Source organism: Cutaneotrichosporon oleaginosum (genome assembly GCF_008065305.1).
Source record: "Cutaneotrichosporon oleaginosum strain ATCC 20508 chromosome Unknown ATCC20508_contig05, whole genome shotgun sequence".
NCBI lineage: Eukaryota > Fungi > Basidiomycota > Tremellomycetes > Trichosporonales > Trichosporonaceae > Cutaneotrichosporon > Cutaneotrichosporon oleaginosum.
The window spans coordinates 457,468-471,970 of NW_027072174.1; the positions used below are offsets into that span (position 1 = coordinate 457,468).

Here is a 14,503-nt window from a genome sequence, read left to right on the forward strand (position 1 = left end):
GCCCGCTGTCTATAGATAACTCGGTAACATGAGTCCGTAGAAGCGGTCAGAGCACATGTCACCGAACAGTGGACATCCTTAGTACACGGGTACTCGGCCGCCATGTACTGTAGCTGAGATTTTGTTCTGCCAACTCACACGAAAGTGGGCTATCTCGCCGGCATGGCTCTGCGAGCTCCTGTTGCACAGGCCCACCAACGGGCACTTCAGACGCTTTCTTGGGGCCATTGGAAGTTGGAACAGCGAGCCAGAATCCGGGTGCCTCGTTCGGCATCTCCCGAGATCGTATCAGCCACCGCACGTCCTGCTGCTTCTCGTCCTGCACTCGTGCCTGCGAATCCTGGATGCTCGGTGGGCGGGCATCAGTGGCACCGAGGCACAAAGTGCGTTATGCAATTTGCAGTGAGAGATGAGAGGAAGCCGTCGCCGCAACCTTATTATCAACCGCCAGCGTGACCGTCCAACCCGTCCTTAACCGCGGGATCGGGGCGAGCCTAATAGGTGCTAATGTGAAACCGGAAACCGGAAACCGCGGCCAGTCCGAGACACGGAACAGTTCATTGGTTATCTGCTTCTGCATCTTCTTCATTACTGGTTACAGCTCCTACTACGTGTCTGCTGCTGCGCTTCTTTCAACTTTGCTTCAGGCTTCAGAACTACGATCGAACAGGGGCATGAAATATCGTTACACTGCTCAGCGCTCAAGGGAGGCGCGAAGCACCAGTGGTGCTGTCGCCGAGGCCGGCTCCGGTGCCGGTCGTGGTGCCGGCGCCAGTTGTCGGGTTGACACCGTGGCCGACAGCTGTGGGGTGTGCACCGGTGTTGTGATGGCCGGTGCCACTGCCGCCGACGACCTCCTCGACCTTGTCCTTGATCTTCTGCATGAGGCCGCCACCCGAGCCCGTGCTGCCAGTGCGGTGGTGCTCAGTGCCGTGGGTACCCGTGCCACTGGTCGGGCCACCAGGCATGATCTTGTCGTGCTGGCGCATGTCGGGCTGGCGCATAGTCGGGTCCGCACCAGTCTGGGTCGTCCCGTAGGTGTTGGCTCCCGGGGTAACCTTGTCCATCATGCGGTCGGAAGTCGTACCCTGGTGGTGCGAGTGCGAGCTCATCACACCAGCGCCAGAGCTTGCGACGCCGTGCTGGCCAGTAACCGAGCGACCGTCGGTTCCGGGAAGACCGTGCTGGCCAGTAACGGCGGAACCAGTGTGCATGGGGTCGGTCGAGCCGTAGGTGTTGCTGCCAGGCGTCATCTTGTCCATCATCTTGTCACCAGTAGTGCCGGGACCGTGAGCTCCAGTCATACCGCCGTGGGTGCCGGTCATGCCAGTTCCTGTGCGGCCCTCAGACCCCGGAAGCCCGTGCTTGCCAGTGAGGGCTGACCCCGAGTTGGTGGGGTCGGTGGTCCCGTAGGTGTTCGTACCCGGGGTCACCTTGTCCATCATCTTGTCGGTAGTCGTACCAGGCCCGTGGCTGCCAGTCATGCCGCCACCCATCCCGTGCGTGCCAGTGGCACCAGTACCCTGGTGCTGGTTGTACTGGTGCTGGTTGTACTGGTGGGCAGCCATGCCGCCGGCGCCGGCACCGAGGGCTCCGGCTCCGAGCGCTGAACCAGTACCAGTGTGCTGGCCTTCCGAGCCTGGAAGACCGTGGCGACCGGTGACCGCCGATCCAGAGTGCATCGGGTCCGTCGAGCCGTACGTGTTCTGCCCAGGGGTGATCTTGTCCATGGCGCGGTCGGTCGTGGTGCCCGGGCCAGTGCCATGAGTGCCGTGGGTGTGCGTACCGTGGGTGTGCGTACCGTGGCTGTGGTCGTGCGTACCATGAGTGCCGTGGGTGTCGTGGGTGCCGTGAGTGCGCTCGTGGGTGCCGTGGGTGCCGTGAGTGCGCTCGTGGGTGCCGTGGGTGTGCGAGCCAGTAAGACCCGATCCCGTAGAGCCGTGAGATGGCGAGACACCAGGCTGAGTGGTTCCGTAGGTGTTGCTTCCAGGAGTGATCTTGTCCATGATCTTGTCCTTCATGGTAGCGTCATGAGTCGAACCGTGCTGACCGGAGAGGCCGCGGTCGCCGTGCTGGCCGTGCTGGCCATGCTGGTTGTACTGGTGGGCAGCAAGGCCGCCAGCACCTGCGCCGAGAGCGCCGGCGCCAAGAGCGGAGCCGGAGCCAGTGTGGTGGCCCTCGGAGCCAGGAGCACCGTGGCGGCCCGTAACAGCAGATCCCGAGTTCATGGGATCAGTTGATCCGTAAGTGTTCTGACCAGGAGTGACCTTGTCCATCATCCTGTCGCCAGTGGTGCCCGGGCCGTGCGAGCCGGCCATTCCGTGTGAGCCCGTCGTTCCGTGGGAGCCCATCATGCTCTGCTGACCGGTCGTTCCGTGCTGGCCAGTCATGCCGTGCTGGCCAGTCATACCGTGCTGACCAGTGGCAGAGCGGCCCTCGGAGCCCGGGAGGCCGCGCTGACCCGTGACAGCGGAGCCAGAGTGAGTGGGGTCGGTGCTACCGTACGTGTTCGTTCCCGGCGTAACCTTGTCCATGACCTTGTCGCCGGTGGTCCCGGGACCGTGAGTGCCGTGGGCGCCCGTCATGCCGGTGCCCGTACCGGTGTGCGAGTGCGAGCCCGAGTGGTGGGAAGCGAGACCAGCTGCGCCAGCGCCAGCGAGGCCTGCAGTGGCGGCGGTGCCCGCACCCGAGTGGTGGTGGTGGTCGCCAGTGCCAGTGGCGCCGGTGGTACCGGAGGTGCCAGTGGCGCCAGAGACTGAGCGGCGGTCGCCGCCCGGCAGCGTGGTGTCGGTAGTGCCGGTGGTGTGGGTGTCGTTGTCGTGGCGGAACTCCTCCTTGGAGATACCCATCTTCTCGAAGGCCATGCGCATCTTAGCGTCCTCGGCGGTCATGCCCTCCTGACGGACAGCCTGGGCGGGGACGGAGCCGTCATCGGGCGAGCGCTCCTGGCGGGGGAGCGAGGAGAGGTCGCCGCCGCTGCGCGTGCTGGACGGCGACGTGGAGTCAGCGAAGCCGACGTTGCCGGTGCGGTGGCCCTCGGAGCCGGGCGCGCCGTGGCGGCCCGTCATGGCAGACCCGGAGTGAGCAGGGTCGGTCGTGCCGTACGTGTTCTGCCCGGGCGTGATCTTGTCCATGACCTTGTCGCCGGTGGTGCCCGGGCCGCTCGAGCCCGTGTTCACGCCGTGGCGCTCGTTGTACTGGTGGGCGCCGAGGGCGCCAACACCCGCGCCGGCCGCACCAGCGCCGAGTGCGCTGCCGTGGCCCCGCCCCTCGGATCCGGGAAGGCCGCGCTGGCCAGTGACGGCACTGCCCGAGTTGGTGGGGTCAGTGGTGCCGTATGTGTTGGAGCCCGGAGTCACCTTGTCCATGATCTTATCGGTGGTGGTTCCAGGGCCGCGGCTCCCGGTCATCCCGCTGCCGGTCATACCGGTCCCGTGAGTGTGGGTGCCGTGCGTGTGGGTGTCATGGGTGTGGCTGTCGTGGGTACCGTGCGAGCCGTGCGAGCCGGTGAAGCCTGAGCCCGTGGTCGGGCCGTGGCGGCCCTCCGATCCGGGTAGGCCACGCTGGCCAGTCATGGCGCTTCCAGAGTTGGTCGGGTCGGTAGTGCCGTAGGTGTTGGTGCCGGGGGTTACCTTGTCGAGCATTTTGTCGGTGGTTGTACCGGGACCGTGCGAGCCAGTGACGCCCGAGCTGTGGTGCTGGCTGTACTGGTGGCCCGCGAGGCCGCCGGCTCCGGCGCCGAGGGCGCCAGCGCCGAGAGCGGAGCCCGTGCCGTGGCGGCCCTCCGAGCCGGGGGCGCCGTGCTGGCCTGTAACGGCCGAGCCCGAGTTCATGGGGTCGGTAGACCCGTAGGTGTTCTGGCCGGGGGTGATCTTGTCCATGACCTTGTCGGTCGTGGTGCCGGGGCCACGGGAGGCGGTAGTGCCCGTACCGGTAAGGCCAGAGCCATGCTGACCAGTGAAGCCAGAGCTGTGCTGGCCGGTGAGGCCAGAGCCGTGCTGGCCGGTGACGGAGCGGCCCTCAGAGCCAGGGAGACCGTGCTGGCCCGTCATGGCGCTGCCCGAGTTCATCGGGTCAGTCGAGCCGTAGGTGTTCTGACCAGGAGTGATCTTGTCCATGATCTTGTCGGTCGTGGTGCCAGGTCCAGATGAGCTCATCATGCTGCCGGTGCCGTGCTGGCCCGTGGCGGAGCGGCCCTCGGTGCCCGGAAGGCCATGACGGCCGGTGACGGCGCTGCCGGAGTCTGCGCGGTTAGCATGTTGCCGCTGAAATGGGGATGTATACGGGGCACAGTACAATTCAGTGGGCAGGATGTGCACGATATGTGATGAGAGATGAGGAATGAATGTTCCGCTCTGCACTCTCACTAGCCTCGGCCCACGTGATTGCCGACCAAAAACAGTTACTCACTCATGGGGTCAGTCGACCCGTAGGTGTTGGTGCCAGGGGTAATCTTGTCCATGGTGCGGTCGGCAGTTGTGCCAGGACCGTGGTTGCCACCGGTGAGGCCAGAGCCAGTGCCGTGGGAGCCAGTGAGGCCAGAGCCGCCAGTGGTGGGGCCGTGGCGGCCGTCAGTGCCGGGAAGACCGTGCTGGCCGGTCATAGCACTGCCAGTGTCTACATGTCAGTACAAGAGAGCCTTCGCGGGCGGGCGGACTCACGCATAGGGTCGGTCGAGCCGTAGGTGTTGGTGCCAGGGGTGACCTTGTCCATGACGCGGTCGGTCGTGGTGCCTGTTCCGTGGGTGCCGGAGCTCATGAGGCTGCCAGTGTTGGTGCCATGCGAGCCAGTGGCACTGGTGCCGGTGTGGTGGCCAGTGCCGGAGACAGCGGGGTCGGTGCTGCCGACGCCGGTGCCAGTGCTAGGGCTGAGGAAGTCCTTGACCTTCTCGATGAGGCCGCCGCCCGAGGAGTGAGAGGTCGTGGTCGCACCAGTGGTGCCAGTGGTACCAGTCGTGGCGCCAGTCGTAGTGCCGGTGGTGTTGCCGCTGCCGAAGCCGCCGGGCATACCACCGACACCCATACCCTCCCTGCGTTCGTCGCTGTGGGTGGGATTCATGTTGGGTTGTTGGTTGGTGTTACTCGAAGTTGTTCTGTACTGATCACTACGAGACTGAAGTCTGGGGATGTGAGAACGCGGAGCTGCTACTCTTTATACAACGGTGGCGGGGACTTGTGGAGCAGCGAGGTCTCTCTTCGTTGGTGGGGTGAGTAGTGAGGCCGCGGCGATGAGGTCATCCTGTCTGTTCGATGTGCGTGTCCGGGGTCATGTGTCCGGTGCGCTCGATGCATAGGCGGAGCATGCGGAGCACAAGGCCGCAACGATACAGGCGCAGGGCCCGTGTCGTTAGCGGGTGCGCAGCAGCGCTGTGGGTTGAGAAGACTGTCAGACCGAGAGAGAGAGTGGACTCGAGGATGAGTGATGTCATGTTGTCGTCGGCGACCAAGGGTATCGTCTGCCACTTGCTAGAACTCTACCAGGGTGGTGACTGTTTTCGGACCTGGTGCGCTCAAGGCACGTGCTTGTTCGCGGCTCGTGGCCCGCTGCAGATGGGCTCTACCATCGCTGCCCTACACCCAAGCGCGCACCGGAGGGTACTCTGACGGAGGCGGCGCTCTTGGGGAGGGGGCGGGCACATGGCATTCCAGGACGCCAGGAAGAACGCGGTCCAGTCGTCGTCATTGTCTACATCAAGACCATAGCCCACCCAGTACAGCTGAACCTCGCGGCCATCGATGACGAGATGATGTGAGACTGACGCTCAGAAGCATTTCGCGATGTGGCGATGATAGACCTGATGCGGGATGGACGGCGGAGGAGTACGAGGAGTACATACGTCGCTGCTGCACCATTACTGTTGCGACTGTTGCGACCCAAGATATTTCTCGGCGCGATGACGTCGATAAAGTTCCGCCCATCCATCATCACCCCCACCCCTTTACCACACCTCTGGGCCAGTGGGTCCATGCAAGTCACCAGTCGAATGAGACGTATGATACGAGCGCAGCAGGAAATCAACATGCATGACACCTGCAGAATGCTCACTCGGCTCTACTGCCCGACTTGTAGGTGTGCTGTTTCAAGCTACCGCCACTCCGCCCCTCGCCTTGTTGGAAGGGTGGAGCTTTGCCGGATTTAGCCTGCCACACACCCAGTCTGCCACCACCACCCTCGAAACGACACCATCATGGATCATAGAGGCGGATCGACAGATCATCGCCACCAGACGGCTTGCCCAGCTTCCCCGTAGGGCGAAGCTAACCGAAGTCACTGTCCCAGACCTGGGGTTCGACAATGTGAGACATATGTGCTCCGAGGTCAAACCTATGATGGGGCGGGCCATGACAGTCATTTTGCCAGGAGCAGGCCCGCCTGACAGACAGCAGGCAGTGGCAAGGGAGTGATCAGCGTATCCGTCTTAAACTCACGTCCGCAACCCCGACACCGTTTGATCTCTCACCGGTCTCAGTGGCCCCGGTCAATGGGAACGAGCAGCTGACCGAAGGCTGCGCAGCCGCAGCAAGCTCCGACGATCGTTCTTGATGCATGGCGGTTACCAGTGAGACTAACACCAGCAAACTGTTCTGCGTCTCAGTCCGTGCGGCCGTGCGGATCGGCCATTGATTCGAAGAGCACGACGCTCGCGAGAGTCAGTGAGGTACCTGCCGACTATCCGCGTTCCTCAAAACTACATAACTGCTGCTATGACCTCATCGCCATTGTCCATACGCGCCGTATCTTACTCCGGGAGGGCGTTAAGCGCCGCGATGAGCTCCTGCATCGCATTCGTCTCGTCGTAAAAGTCGAGATTAAGGATGGCGCGTGGCCGGCGCCCCTCCATGGCCTTGTTAAGCAGCCAGCGGACAAGGCGCGCATTCACGCCGCCCTCGGGCCCCGTCTCCTGCCCACCACCGCCGCCACCACCTCCGCCTCCGCTGATCTTGCCGAAGAGGTTAGCGCCCACGGAGAGCACCTGCGACATGCCGCCCGCCGAGCCTCCCGACGCCATCCAGTGCGGCGGGGCCTGCGGGAACTTGCCGCCGGACGCGAAGACGATGCTCATAGGGTGGTTTGGGCCGACGCCCGCGCCACGTCCGTCGCAGGTCGACTCAAGGAAGTTGCAGATCCGACTCGTCTTCTCGCCGATGTTCTCAGTGTCGTACCTGCGGTTAGCGTGGAGGCAGGTCCACTCACCAGTCATGGATGCGGAAGGCCGTGCCATGCCAGTCCACGTCGAAACCCTCGCCACGGTTGTCGGGCCAGCTCAAGGGCTTGAGGCCCTGCCCGTTCGGGAACTGGTCGTCGCGCTTCTTGCCGAAGCGACTGAAGAAGATACCCTTACCGCGCACGTCGCCCAGCGTAGGGACGTTTTCGTCAAAGTGCCACATGCCGGAGGACAGGGCGTCCTGCACGAGCTGCGGGAAGTCCTCGGCATCCTCCTGCTCCTGCTTGATCGACAGAATGACAGTCTCGCGGGGATTCTGACGGAGGAAGTTCTCGATCCACTCAACCTGTTGCTGGAGCGTGGAGTCTTGAGCCTGGATGCCGTGGTAGGCTGGTGTTAGCGGGACGTTAGAAGAAAGGCCAGTCAGGCGGCGGGCTCAGAGGCGTCGACGTCGGCCGCCGTTGGCAAGCTCTATCCTCAGCGCCCATGGCTCCGTGGTGAGACGGAGCCTTGGGCGCTGAGGATGAAGAGGAGAGGCAGAACGGACACGCTCCCTTCCCGGGCCTGCTGGCAGCTCATGTCAAGCCACACAACTTAACTCACTCTCCAGCTGACCGTTCTTAGACTTGAGGCGAATGTCGAAGAAGCGGATGCCGTGCTGCAGCTGCTGGCCGACGTCGTGGTTTTGGCATTGCGAGATGAAGCCGCCGTAAAGCGACGCGGACTCGTGTGTGCCCGGGATGGTGAGGTCGGCCACAGCACGGTCGTCCGGAAGCCCGCTCATCCAGTCGTTCATGTTGCAAGCCGGAAGCACGACGACCTTGTCTTCGTCGACACCGAACGCGAGCGCATTGTTGGCGTTCAGGCGGCGCCAGCCGCGGCGGCGGTCGTCGTCGTTCGCGGGCGGCAGGTCCACGCTCCCATTGTCCAGCTGCAGCTGGATGTTGTCTCCCGGGTTGGCTTCGACGACAAAGTGGTGGCCGTCAATGGAGATGTTAACGCCGTTGCCATTGGCGCTAGCGGCCGTAACCTGGCGGCCTGGGGCGATGATGCGAATCGTCATGGTGGGAAGAATGTAGAGATGAGAATGGGCAACCCTGGGACAAGTCTTAGCCGAGAACGTGCTTATATGCAACGTGTCAACAGTTCAGGCTGGCGCCTAGGATCGCCGCCGCGGCGATCCTTGGCACAGGTGGGAGAGGAGCAGGGAGTTCGGAGGGCATCCGGCGGTTCCGCAGTTCGGGTGCAGCCTACATTGCCGCTTTAGGGTGCAGGTAGAGTTTCTTGTGCCTCGTTGCCCAGAAAAGACGGGGCTGAGAATGCTGGGCATGCTGGGTGAGCGGCCAGAGGGAGAGATGCCGAGCCGGGCAATTCAGCCATCTGACGTGACATCAGCCTGGACGCCGGAGGTTACGGCAACTTATTGCTCACAGCCAATGAATATTGATTGCCGAAAGCATGCCCCGGGGTGGCTGGAACGGCAACGCCCTCCCCTCGTACGCCGTAAACGCACGGCGCCATGAGGAGTTTCGGAGAGTGGGCACATCGTCCCAAAGACGCGGGCGTCGAAGCAGCTTCCGAGGAAGTATCGTGGGGAGATTGCGTCGATCAATATGATCGGCGTTCTGGGGGGCGCACAGACCTGGCTGGACCTGACGATAAGCATGAGAGGCTATGCGATAATACGACGATCATTACTCCGTCCTCTACGATCACCAGATCCGCAGTTCACATTGGGCTAGAACTTACTCTAAAGATCGTCATGTCAGCCTCACGCATGGTACTGCTCCTTTTACTTCTTATTCCCCTCGCCACGGGAGGATGTGCGGCGCGATTTCAGCAAGTCGTGGGGAGAGCTGTGATATCATAAGCTGGTTGTCGTCACCGGTCCAGTCACTCGTCAAGTCCTAGCCTCCTAATGTCGTCGGACCGGTGCAACTCTATGTCTGCTCATCTGCAGTCGGTGTTCTTCCTCGCACGTTGGCTGGTGTGTACTTGCCTCGGCAGATCAGCAAAAGAAGTTCGATCTCGGAATTGAACCAAGGACCTACAGATGTATTACGATAGAGGTAATTGCAATCTGCCGCGCTAACCGCTGCGCCAATCGAACCTCTGGCGGGTTCCGGAGCACCCGAAGATTGCCGAGACTTCCCGGACTTGCGTGCGGAGATGCATCGCATGTCGCGATCCTGGTAATGATGCATGGACTATCTTTGTCCAGGTAACGAGGGGTGGTGCCTTTCTCCATGTACACGTAGAGAGTCTTTGGGACGCTCGCAGCTGCTCGACTGCTGCGGCAGGTGCCAATGCGTACCTCCATGGACTCTGGTGCCATCCAAGCTCATTGTCCTGAGTCCCATCAGACTGTGTTCATTCACAGTCATCGCCTAATGCCATCTCACGGCCATCATTCACTCGCTCTGTGCTCTTAGAAGCTGGGGGGAGCTTGAGCTGAGACTGTCACACTGCCGCTCTGACTCTGTCTCAGTCCTTGATTCTTCTTGCACGGTGAGTCGCCATCGAGGGGAGTGTGCTGACCCAAGCGGTTTCACAAATGAATCGCCATCAACTAACGATCTCTCCTCGCCTTCATTATGGGGAAAAATGGTCTTATGCTGTTGAATAATGGCGCACGACCTCCAGATATGAGCTTTCCGACAGTCTTTTAACCGCAGTCCATCCTTCTGGTCGTAGCGTTCGGGTACTGGGACCGGCTAGCCTGAGACGATACGTCGTACGAATCTCCTCAGCATTCCCGCTGTGACTCGAGCGGCACCTCTGCAAGAGCCGGCTCACACCCTAGTCACGCCTGGTCAATGTGAGAGAGCGTCGCATGGTAGATTGTGTGGCGTTGCGCGCACGGTGGTCGCGAACCATGCACACGCAATAAAAGCCGAGCACACACATCAATGCCTGTGTATGTCCCCCTGTTCATCGCCACCTCTCCCCCACTCAATCAAACAGTCAGCCGCTTCATCACACGCAACAGCGACAACAACGATAACGTGCTGTGGTGTAAACATGGGGCCGGTGGCGCCGGGTGCGCACGACCAACAACACGCCCGGGATAACCTCACACGGCTGCCTCCATCTGCTCAGCCGCCCTTTGCTCCTCTGCCTGTCTCTTCGTCTACTGTCGCGAGTTTCTTTTCCAAGCTTCTCAAACAGTCTCGACTGGTGACTTTAGAACCTGAAAGTGAGCGCCCTCTTCAGCAGCTGCATGCTTGACGCTGACCGCAGCCGCACCTAGCTACTGTTCCCCAACCAAGGCGTCACTAGCCAAAGACCTGCGTGTTGAGATGGCAACAAAGGAGAACGGTGAGCCTCGCCTTTCTGGAGGCCGCGTGACCGCGTGGTAGCTGATATCAGTTCCACCGGTGGGCTCGCCGCAATGGTATGGGAGCACAGTCTCCTCCTCGTTGAGCGATGTAACGCACGCAAGCCGACACAGTACCCCCAAGCGCACAGTCCAGCGCACACTCACCCCCATGAACACACCCGTGGAAGCTTCAATGTACAGACCGACCTCTGTGCAGGCCAACACGCTTGGACTGACTGCTGACGGTGATGGCGTGGATGACGAACCTCTACGGCGCCCGCTCAGCGAGATGAGCAAAGCTGAGGTAATGGCTCGTCGGCGCGAGAGCAAGACGAAGAGTCCTTGTCCTTCCAAGACTTCCCATTCCGGCAAGGGTATCGCAGCCACAAAGAACCCAGCCCCGGCCACAGCACAAGGGGACTGTGTCCACAAGACACGGTCACCCAAGACCACCACGTCCCATCCCGTGCCATCCTACGCCGCGCCCACCAGCGCCAGCCGCGCTTCGGCGACCCCGAGCGTGAGGCGAACAGCAAAGAGTCCCGCGACACCTGCATCTCCGAGCAAGCTTCCTCGGCGTTCGCCCGGAAAGCCTGTTGTGCGCAGCCGACGCAACACATTGACAAAGACCCCCAAAGGCCTTCGCATCAGGTGAGCTCGTAAAGCTCTCTCCAGGCGGAAGATTGACGTACTGATGATAGCACCACGTTCAAAACCCCGCCATCCATCTCTGAGAAGGAAACGGCGTGCCGCCGTATCGAGGCGTGGGCGCTGGCAACTGCCGTCCCGCCGAGCCCACGGCGACGAAGCTCAGCCAACCCTGCCCCGCGGGACCCGTTCAACTTCCCATTGAGCCCCAAGCTTCCGAGAGAACGCACACGCAAGGCTGTGGAGCATGCGCGGGCTAAACTTGCCGGAGACAAGGCCGCGATGCTCGGAGCCAAAGCCGTCCTTGATGCAGGAATCAAGAACGGCGACAGCCCCGGGACTTTGCGCACTGCAGGCCTTAGGGAGATTGGGTACAACGACACGCCGCGGCGCACCGCGCATATGGCGAACCCATCCGTGAGCACGCCCACCCAACGCGCAATTTCAACACTCCACACGAAGGCGGGCACCAAGCGGGAGGCACGCGCGCTTCTCAAGGCCAGCCGCAACCGCGTGAACGGGGACGCGGCAGATATCATTGCCGCTGCGCAGGTGGTGCTGGGTGGCGCGGTCAAAGATCTTAAAGAGTCACGATCACCGACAGCCATACCCTTGCCACTGGCGCCTCAAATCTCAGAGCCTGACCCGGTCTGCTGCAAATGCCGCAGTAGCTTTGGGATGGATGTCAACGCCTCGGGCACTTTCACCCCGTCTGAAAAGTACGCGCTGTCAGAATTGACTGACATCAGAATACTCATCCCTGCCAGTCCCCCGCGGTCGTTTCTCACTCCTCCCTTTCTTGCCGACATGGGATCTTTAGCGGCCCAGCTTGCGCGTCGCCGCGAGAGCCTCACGCCTGTCGCCCCGAGCTTGCCGCCGAGTGCGCTCAGCGCACCGTCACCATCTAGTACCGCTCCTCCCAGCAAGACGATGTCTATTGCGCCCACCACTGAACCCACATCAATGCAGGCAGTGCTGCACGCCACACCCGCCATGCTGCAGGCCGCTGCGCAGGGGCTGAAGCACATCGAGGTGGGCCACCCGGCCACTCCCAAAACAGGTGCCCAAAGTGTTCGTACACATGTGGCGTCTCCCGCCACCAGTGCAGAGGATCCCGCCCCCACTTCCGCTGCCAGCCCACCCACACACTCACACTCGGAGACAGCCTCGCCTTCACGCTCAGAACAGTGAGTTTGTGGATGGTGGTCACCGCTTATAGCCAGGATCACGCCGAGGCGGACGATAGCAGGGATGCTGGCGCCGGCTGATGTGATCAAGAATGCACGGTTTAGCCTTAAACCCGTGGGCAACGCGCACGGCGCGGCAGTGCGCAATGAGCGCCGACTGTGGTGATAAGATAATGTGGCACGTCGATGAAGAGGTGGATTGGCCGAGGAGTGGCTGTTGGAAGAGTACAGTAGGTCTATACGTTGCAGATGATACACCCAGAGCGCATGATGGCGCAACTCGCTCCCAACATTCCTGCAAGCACGTTCAATAATTACACGCTGATGGCGGGTCCTTTGGAGATCTTTTGACAGAGACTGCCTTTGCAACCGTGACACACGGTTATCTGTCGTCTACTGCTTTGCTCCAGCCACACCACAAAAACACAAACGAGCTGCATGCAAATCAACGCGAGCTGGCTCATCCCACGAGATCTGGAAAGATATATAAGCGGCTTTACTCTGCATTGAGTTGACATTCTCACCGACTAGTCTCATCATCTCTTTACCAAAGGCAGGACAGACACCCCCGTCTATAGCCAGCCTTCACTTGAGTTCACCGCCAGTGTATCCCCTCCCGCCAACACCCTTGCCCCACTCCCATCATGGCCACAGACGAGCCCATCCGAAAAGTCGAGCGAGCGCTGCGAAGCGCTGGCTACGAACCAATGCCAAAAAAGAACGGCGGCTCACATTTCAAGTGGGCCCGCGCCGATTTACCAAATAGCATTCCACTCAGTGTTGTACATCACGGTGGAATTGTGAAAGGAGGCAATGTCCATGCACTGCAGAAAGCCGGTATATTGATTTGATATCTGCCCAATGCATTATCGTAGCGGCGATTCTTGTTATAGACAATGCTACACGAAAACGACTAATTGTGCAATAGCCGCTGCAGTTATCTGAAGCGTCTTGCATGCAACCAAGTGCTGAAAATGGCCGAAGTTACAACCCGCATGGATGTATGCACTCTCCAGAGTGGGCAGAGGTTGTCTAGCTGTATTTTTGGGGCTTTGGGGCCGCAAACGAGACCCAGAGCTCGGCGGAACGGCTTCGCTTACCATCACACGGCCTGGGTGAAGTGGCGGAGTGGTTATCGCGGCTGACTTCTAGTACCCACTGAATCAGTTTCCTTCGGGAGCACGTGTTCGAATCACGTCTTTACCGGCTTGTGAGCGCTGCTTTTGACTCAGTTACCTGTGGTGTGGGTGGTGGTGTGACGTTGGCGGATGGATGGCGAGGAGAAGCATGTTGGTGGCGAGGGTGGCGTTGACGCCGCCAGAGAAAGGTGGTCAACCTCCACCGGGCCACCAGTGGGTGCCCTGGGTTTTAAAGAGCTGCGGAATGTGGAGGGGATGGGGGGAGGGAGTTTGGGGGGGGGGGGACATCGGGGGAGGGGGCTGGGGCCTCGATAAACTCACTCTTCTGTGCGCGGCCATCGGGATGGACCTGTTACGGGTTGTCGAGTTGTCTGGGTGCTCTGGGTGTCAGTATGTGGATCGGCGACGATTGCCGAATGTGAAGCTTGCGAGAGGTTGATATGCAGATACTATGCTCCCCTGCAGAGGATTTCCTTCTGCGCTACGGTGAGAATGCCTCTCCTCAATAATGTGCCGCAACCGCTCAGTTGCCTCAGAATCGAAGTCTCGTCTCTACTCCTCCTCTGCGGTTGCACTCCGTGGTTCCCCTCGCCCGACGCCTGATCCGTCTTGGGGCTACATACCGACAGATTCCATACAGCTTGCGGCACAAGCATGGCAGCCTCCTCCGTGCAGATTCGACTTCCTTTTCCGGCATACGAGCAGCTTTTAGTGACCGTGTGGAGCGGGGCGACGTGGGAGAGTAGCGACTGGCGGCGGGGCGAGGTGTGAGAGAGGAGTGTGAAGAACAATCAAAGAGGGCTGGGCGGGCCGTATTAATTCTCAGCCTGCAAGCATGAGCTGTAGTATGTCTGCTCCCGGTCATACTCGTGGTCCAAGCGGTGAGACGACGCCCACAACTGGGTGCGAGCCAATGACTGAGTCTGCTGATTGCTCACCTTCTGTCCTGAGAGCCACTGACGCAGGCACCCCCACCCGCAACGGCGCGAGGCTCCGATGTCATGTGAATGCGAACCTCACAGTCGGTAGCTCACTCCCCGGTCAC

At 61.0% G+C, this 14,503-nt stretch overlaps 4 protein-coding genes across 4 annotated transcripts; 2 read left to right on the top strand and 2 right to left on the bottom strand.

The window, feature by feature from the left end:
- Window positions 1-701: 701 nt before the first annotated feature.
- On the bottom strand, window positions 702-5,058 carry COLE_05705 (uncharacterized protein; the record flags this gene model as incomplete). Its single annotated transcript, XM_018422643.2, has 3 exons — window positions 702-4,243; window positions 4,411-4,617; window positions 4,662-5,058. The coding sequence occupies 3 exons, from the start codon at window positions 5,056-5,058 to the stop codon at window positions 702-704; spliced, it is 4,146 nt and encodes a 1,381-aa protein (XP_018280377.1).
- A 965-nt stretch (window positions 5,059-6,023) lies between these two features.
- Window positions 6,024-6,404, top strand: COLE_05706 (uncharacterized protein; the record flags this gene model as incomplete). The annotated part of the gene is made up of 1 exon (XM_018422642.2): window positions 6,024-6,404. One exon carries the CDS (start codon window positions 6,024-6,026, stop codon window positions 6,402-6,404), a length of 381 nt encoding a protein of 126 aa, XP_018280376.1.
- A 335-nt stretch (window positions 6,405-6,739) lies between these two features.
- COLE_05707 (uncharacterized protein) lies at window positions 6,740-8,228 on the bottom strand (the record flags this gene model as incomplete). Its single annotated transcript, XM_018422641.2, has 3 exons — window positions 6,740-7,163; window positions 7,195-7,555; window positions 7,769-8,228. The coding sequence occupies 3 exons, from the start codon at window positions 8,226-8,228 to the stop codon at window positions 6,740-6,742; spliced, it is 1,245 nt and encodes a 414-aa protein (XP_018280375.1).
- Window positions 8,229-10,186: 1,958 nt separating this feature from the next.
- COLE_05708 (uncharacterized protein) lies at window positions 10,187-12,400 on the top strand (the record flags this gene model as incomplete). The annotated part of the gene is made up of 7 exons (XM_018425964.2): window positions 10,187-10,361; window positions 10,406-10,483; window positions 10,535-11,135; window positions 11,186-11,851; window positions 11,882-12,164; window positions 12,236-12,319; window positions 12,356-12,400. 7 exons carry the CDS (start codon window positions 10,187-10,189, stop codon window positions 12,398-12,400), a joined length of 1,932 nt encoding a protein of 643 aa, XP_018280374.1.
- Between the last annotated feature and the right edge of the window lie 2,103 nt (window positions 12,401-14,503).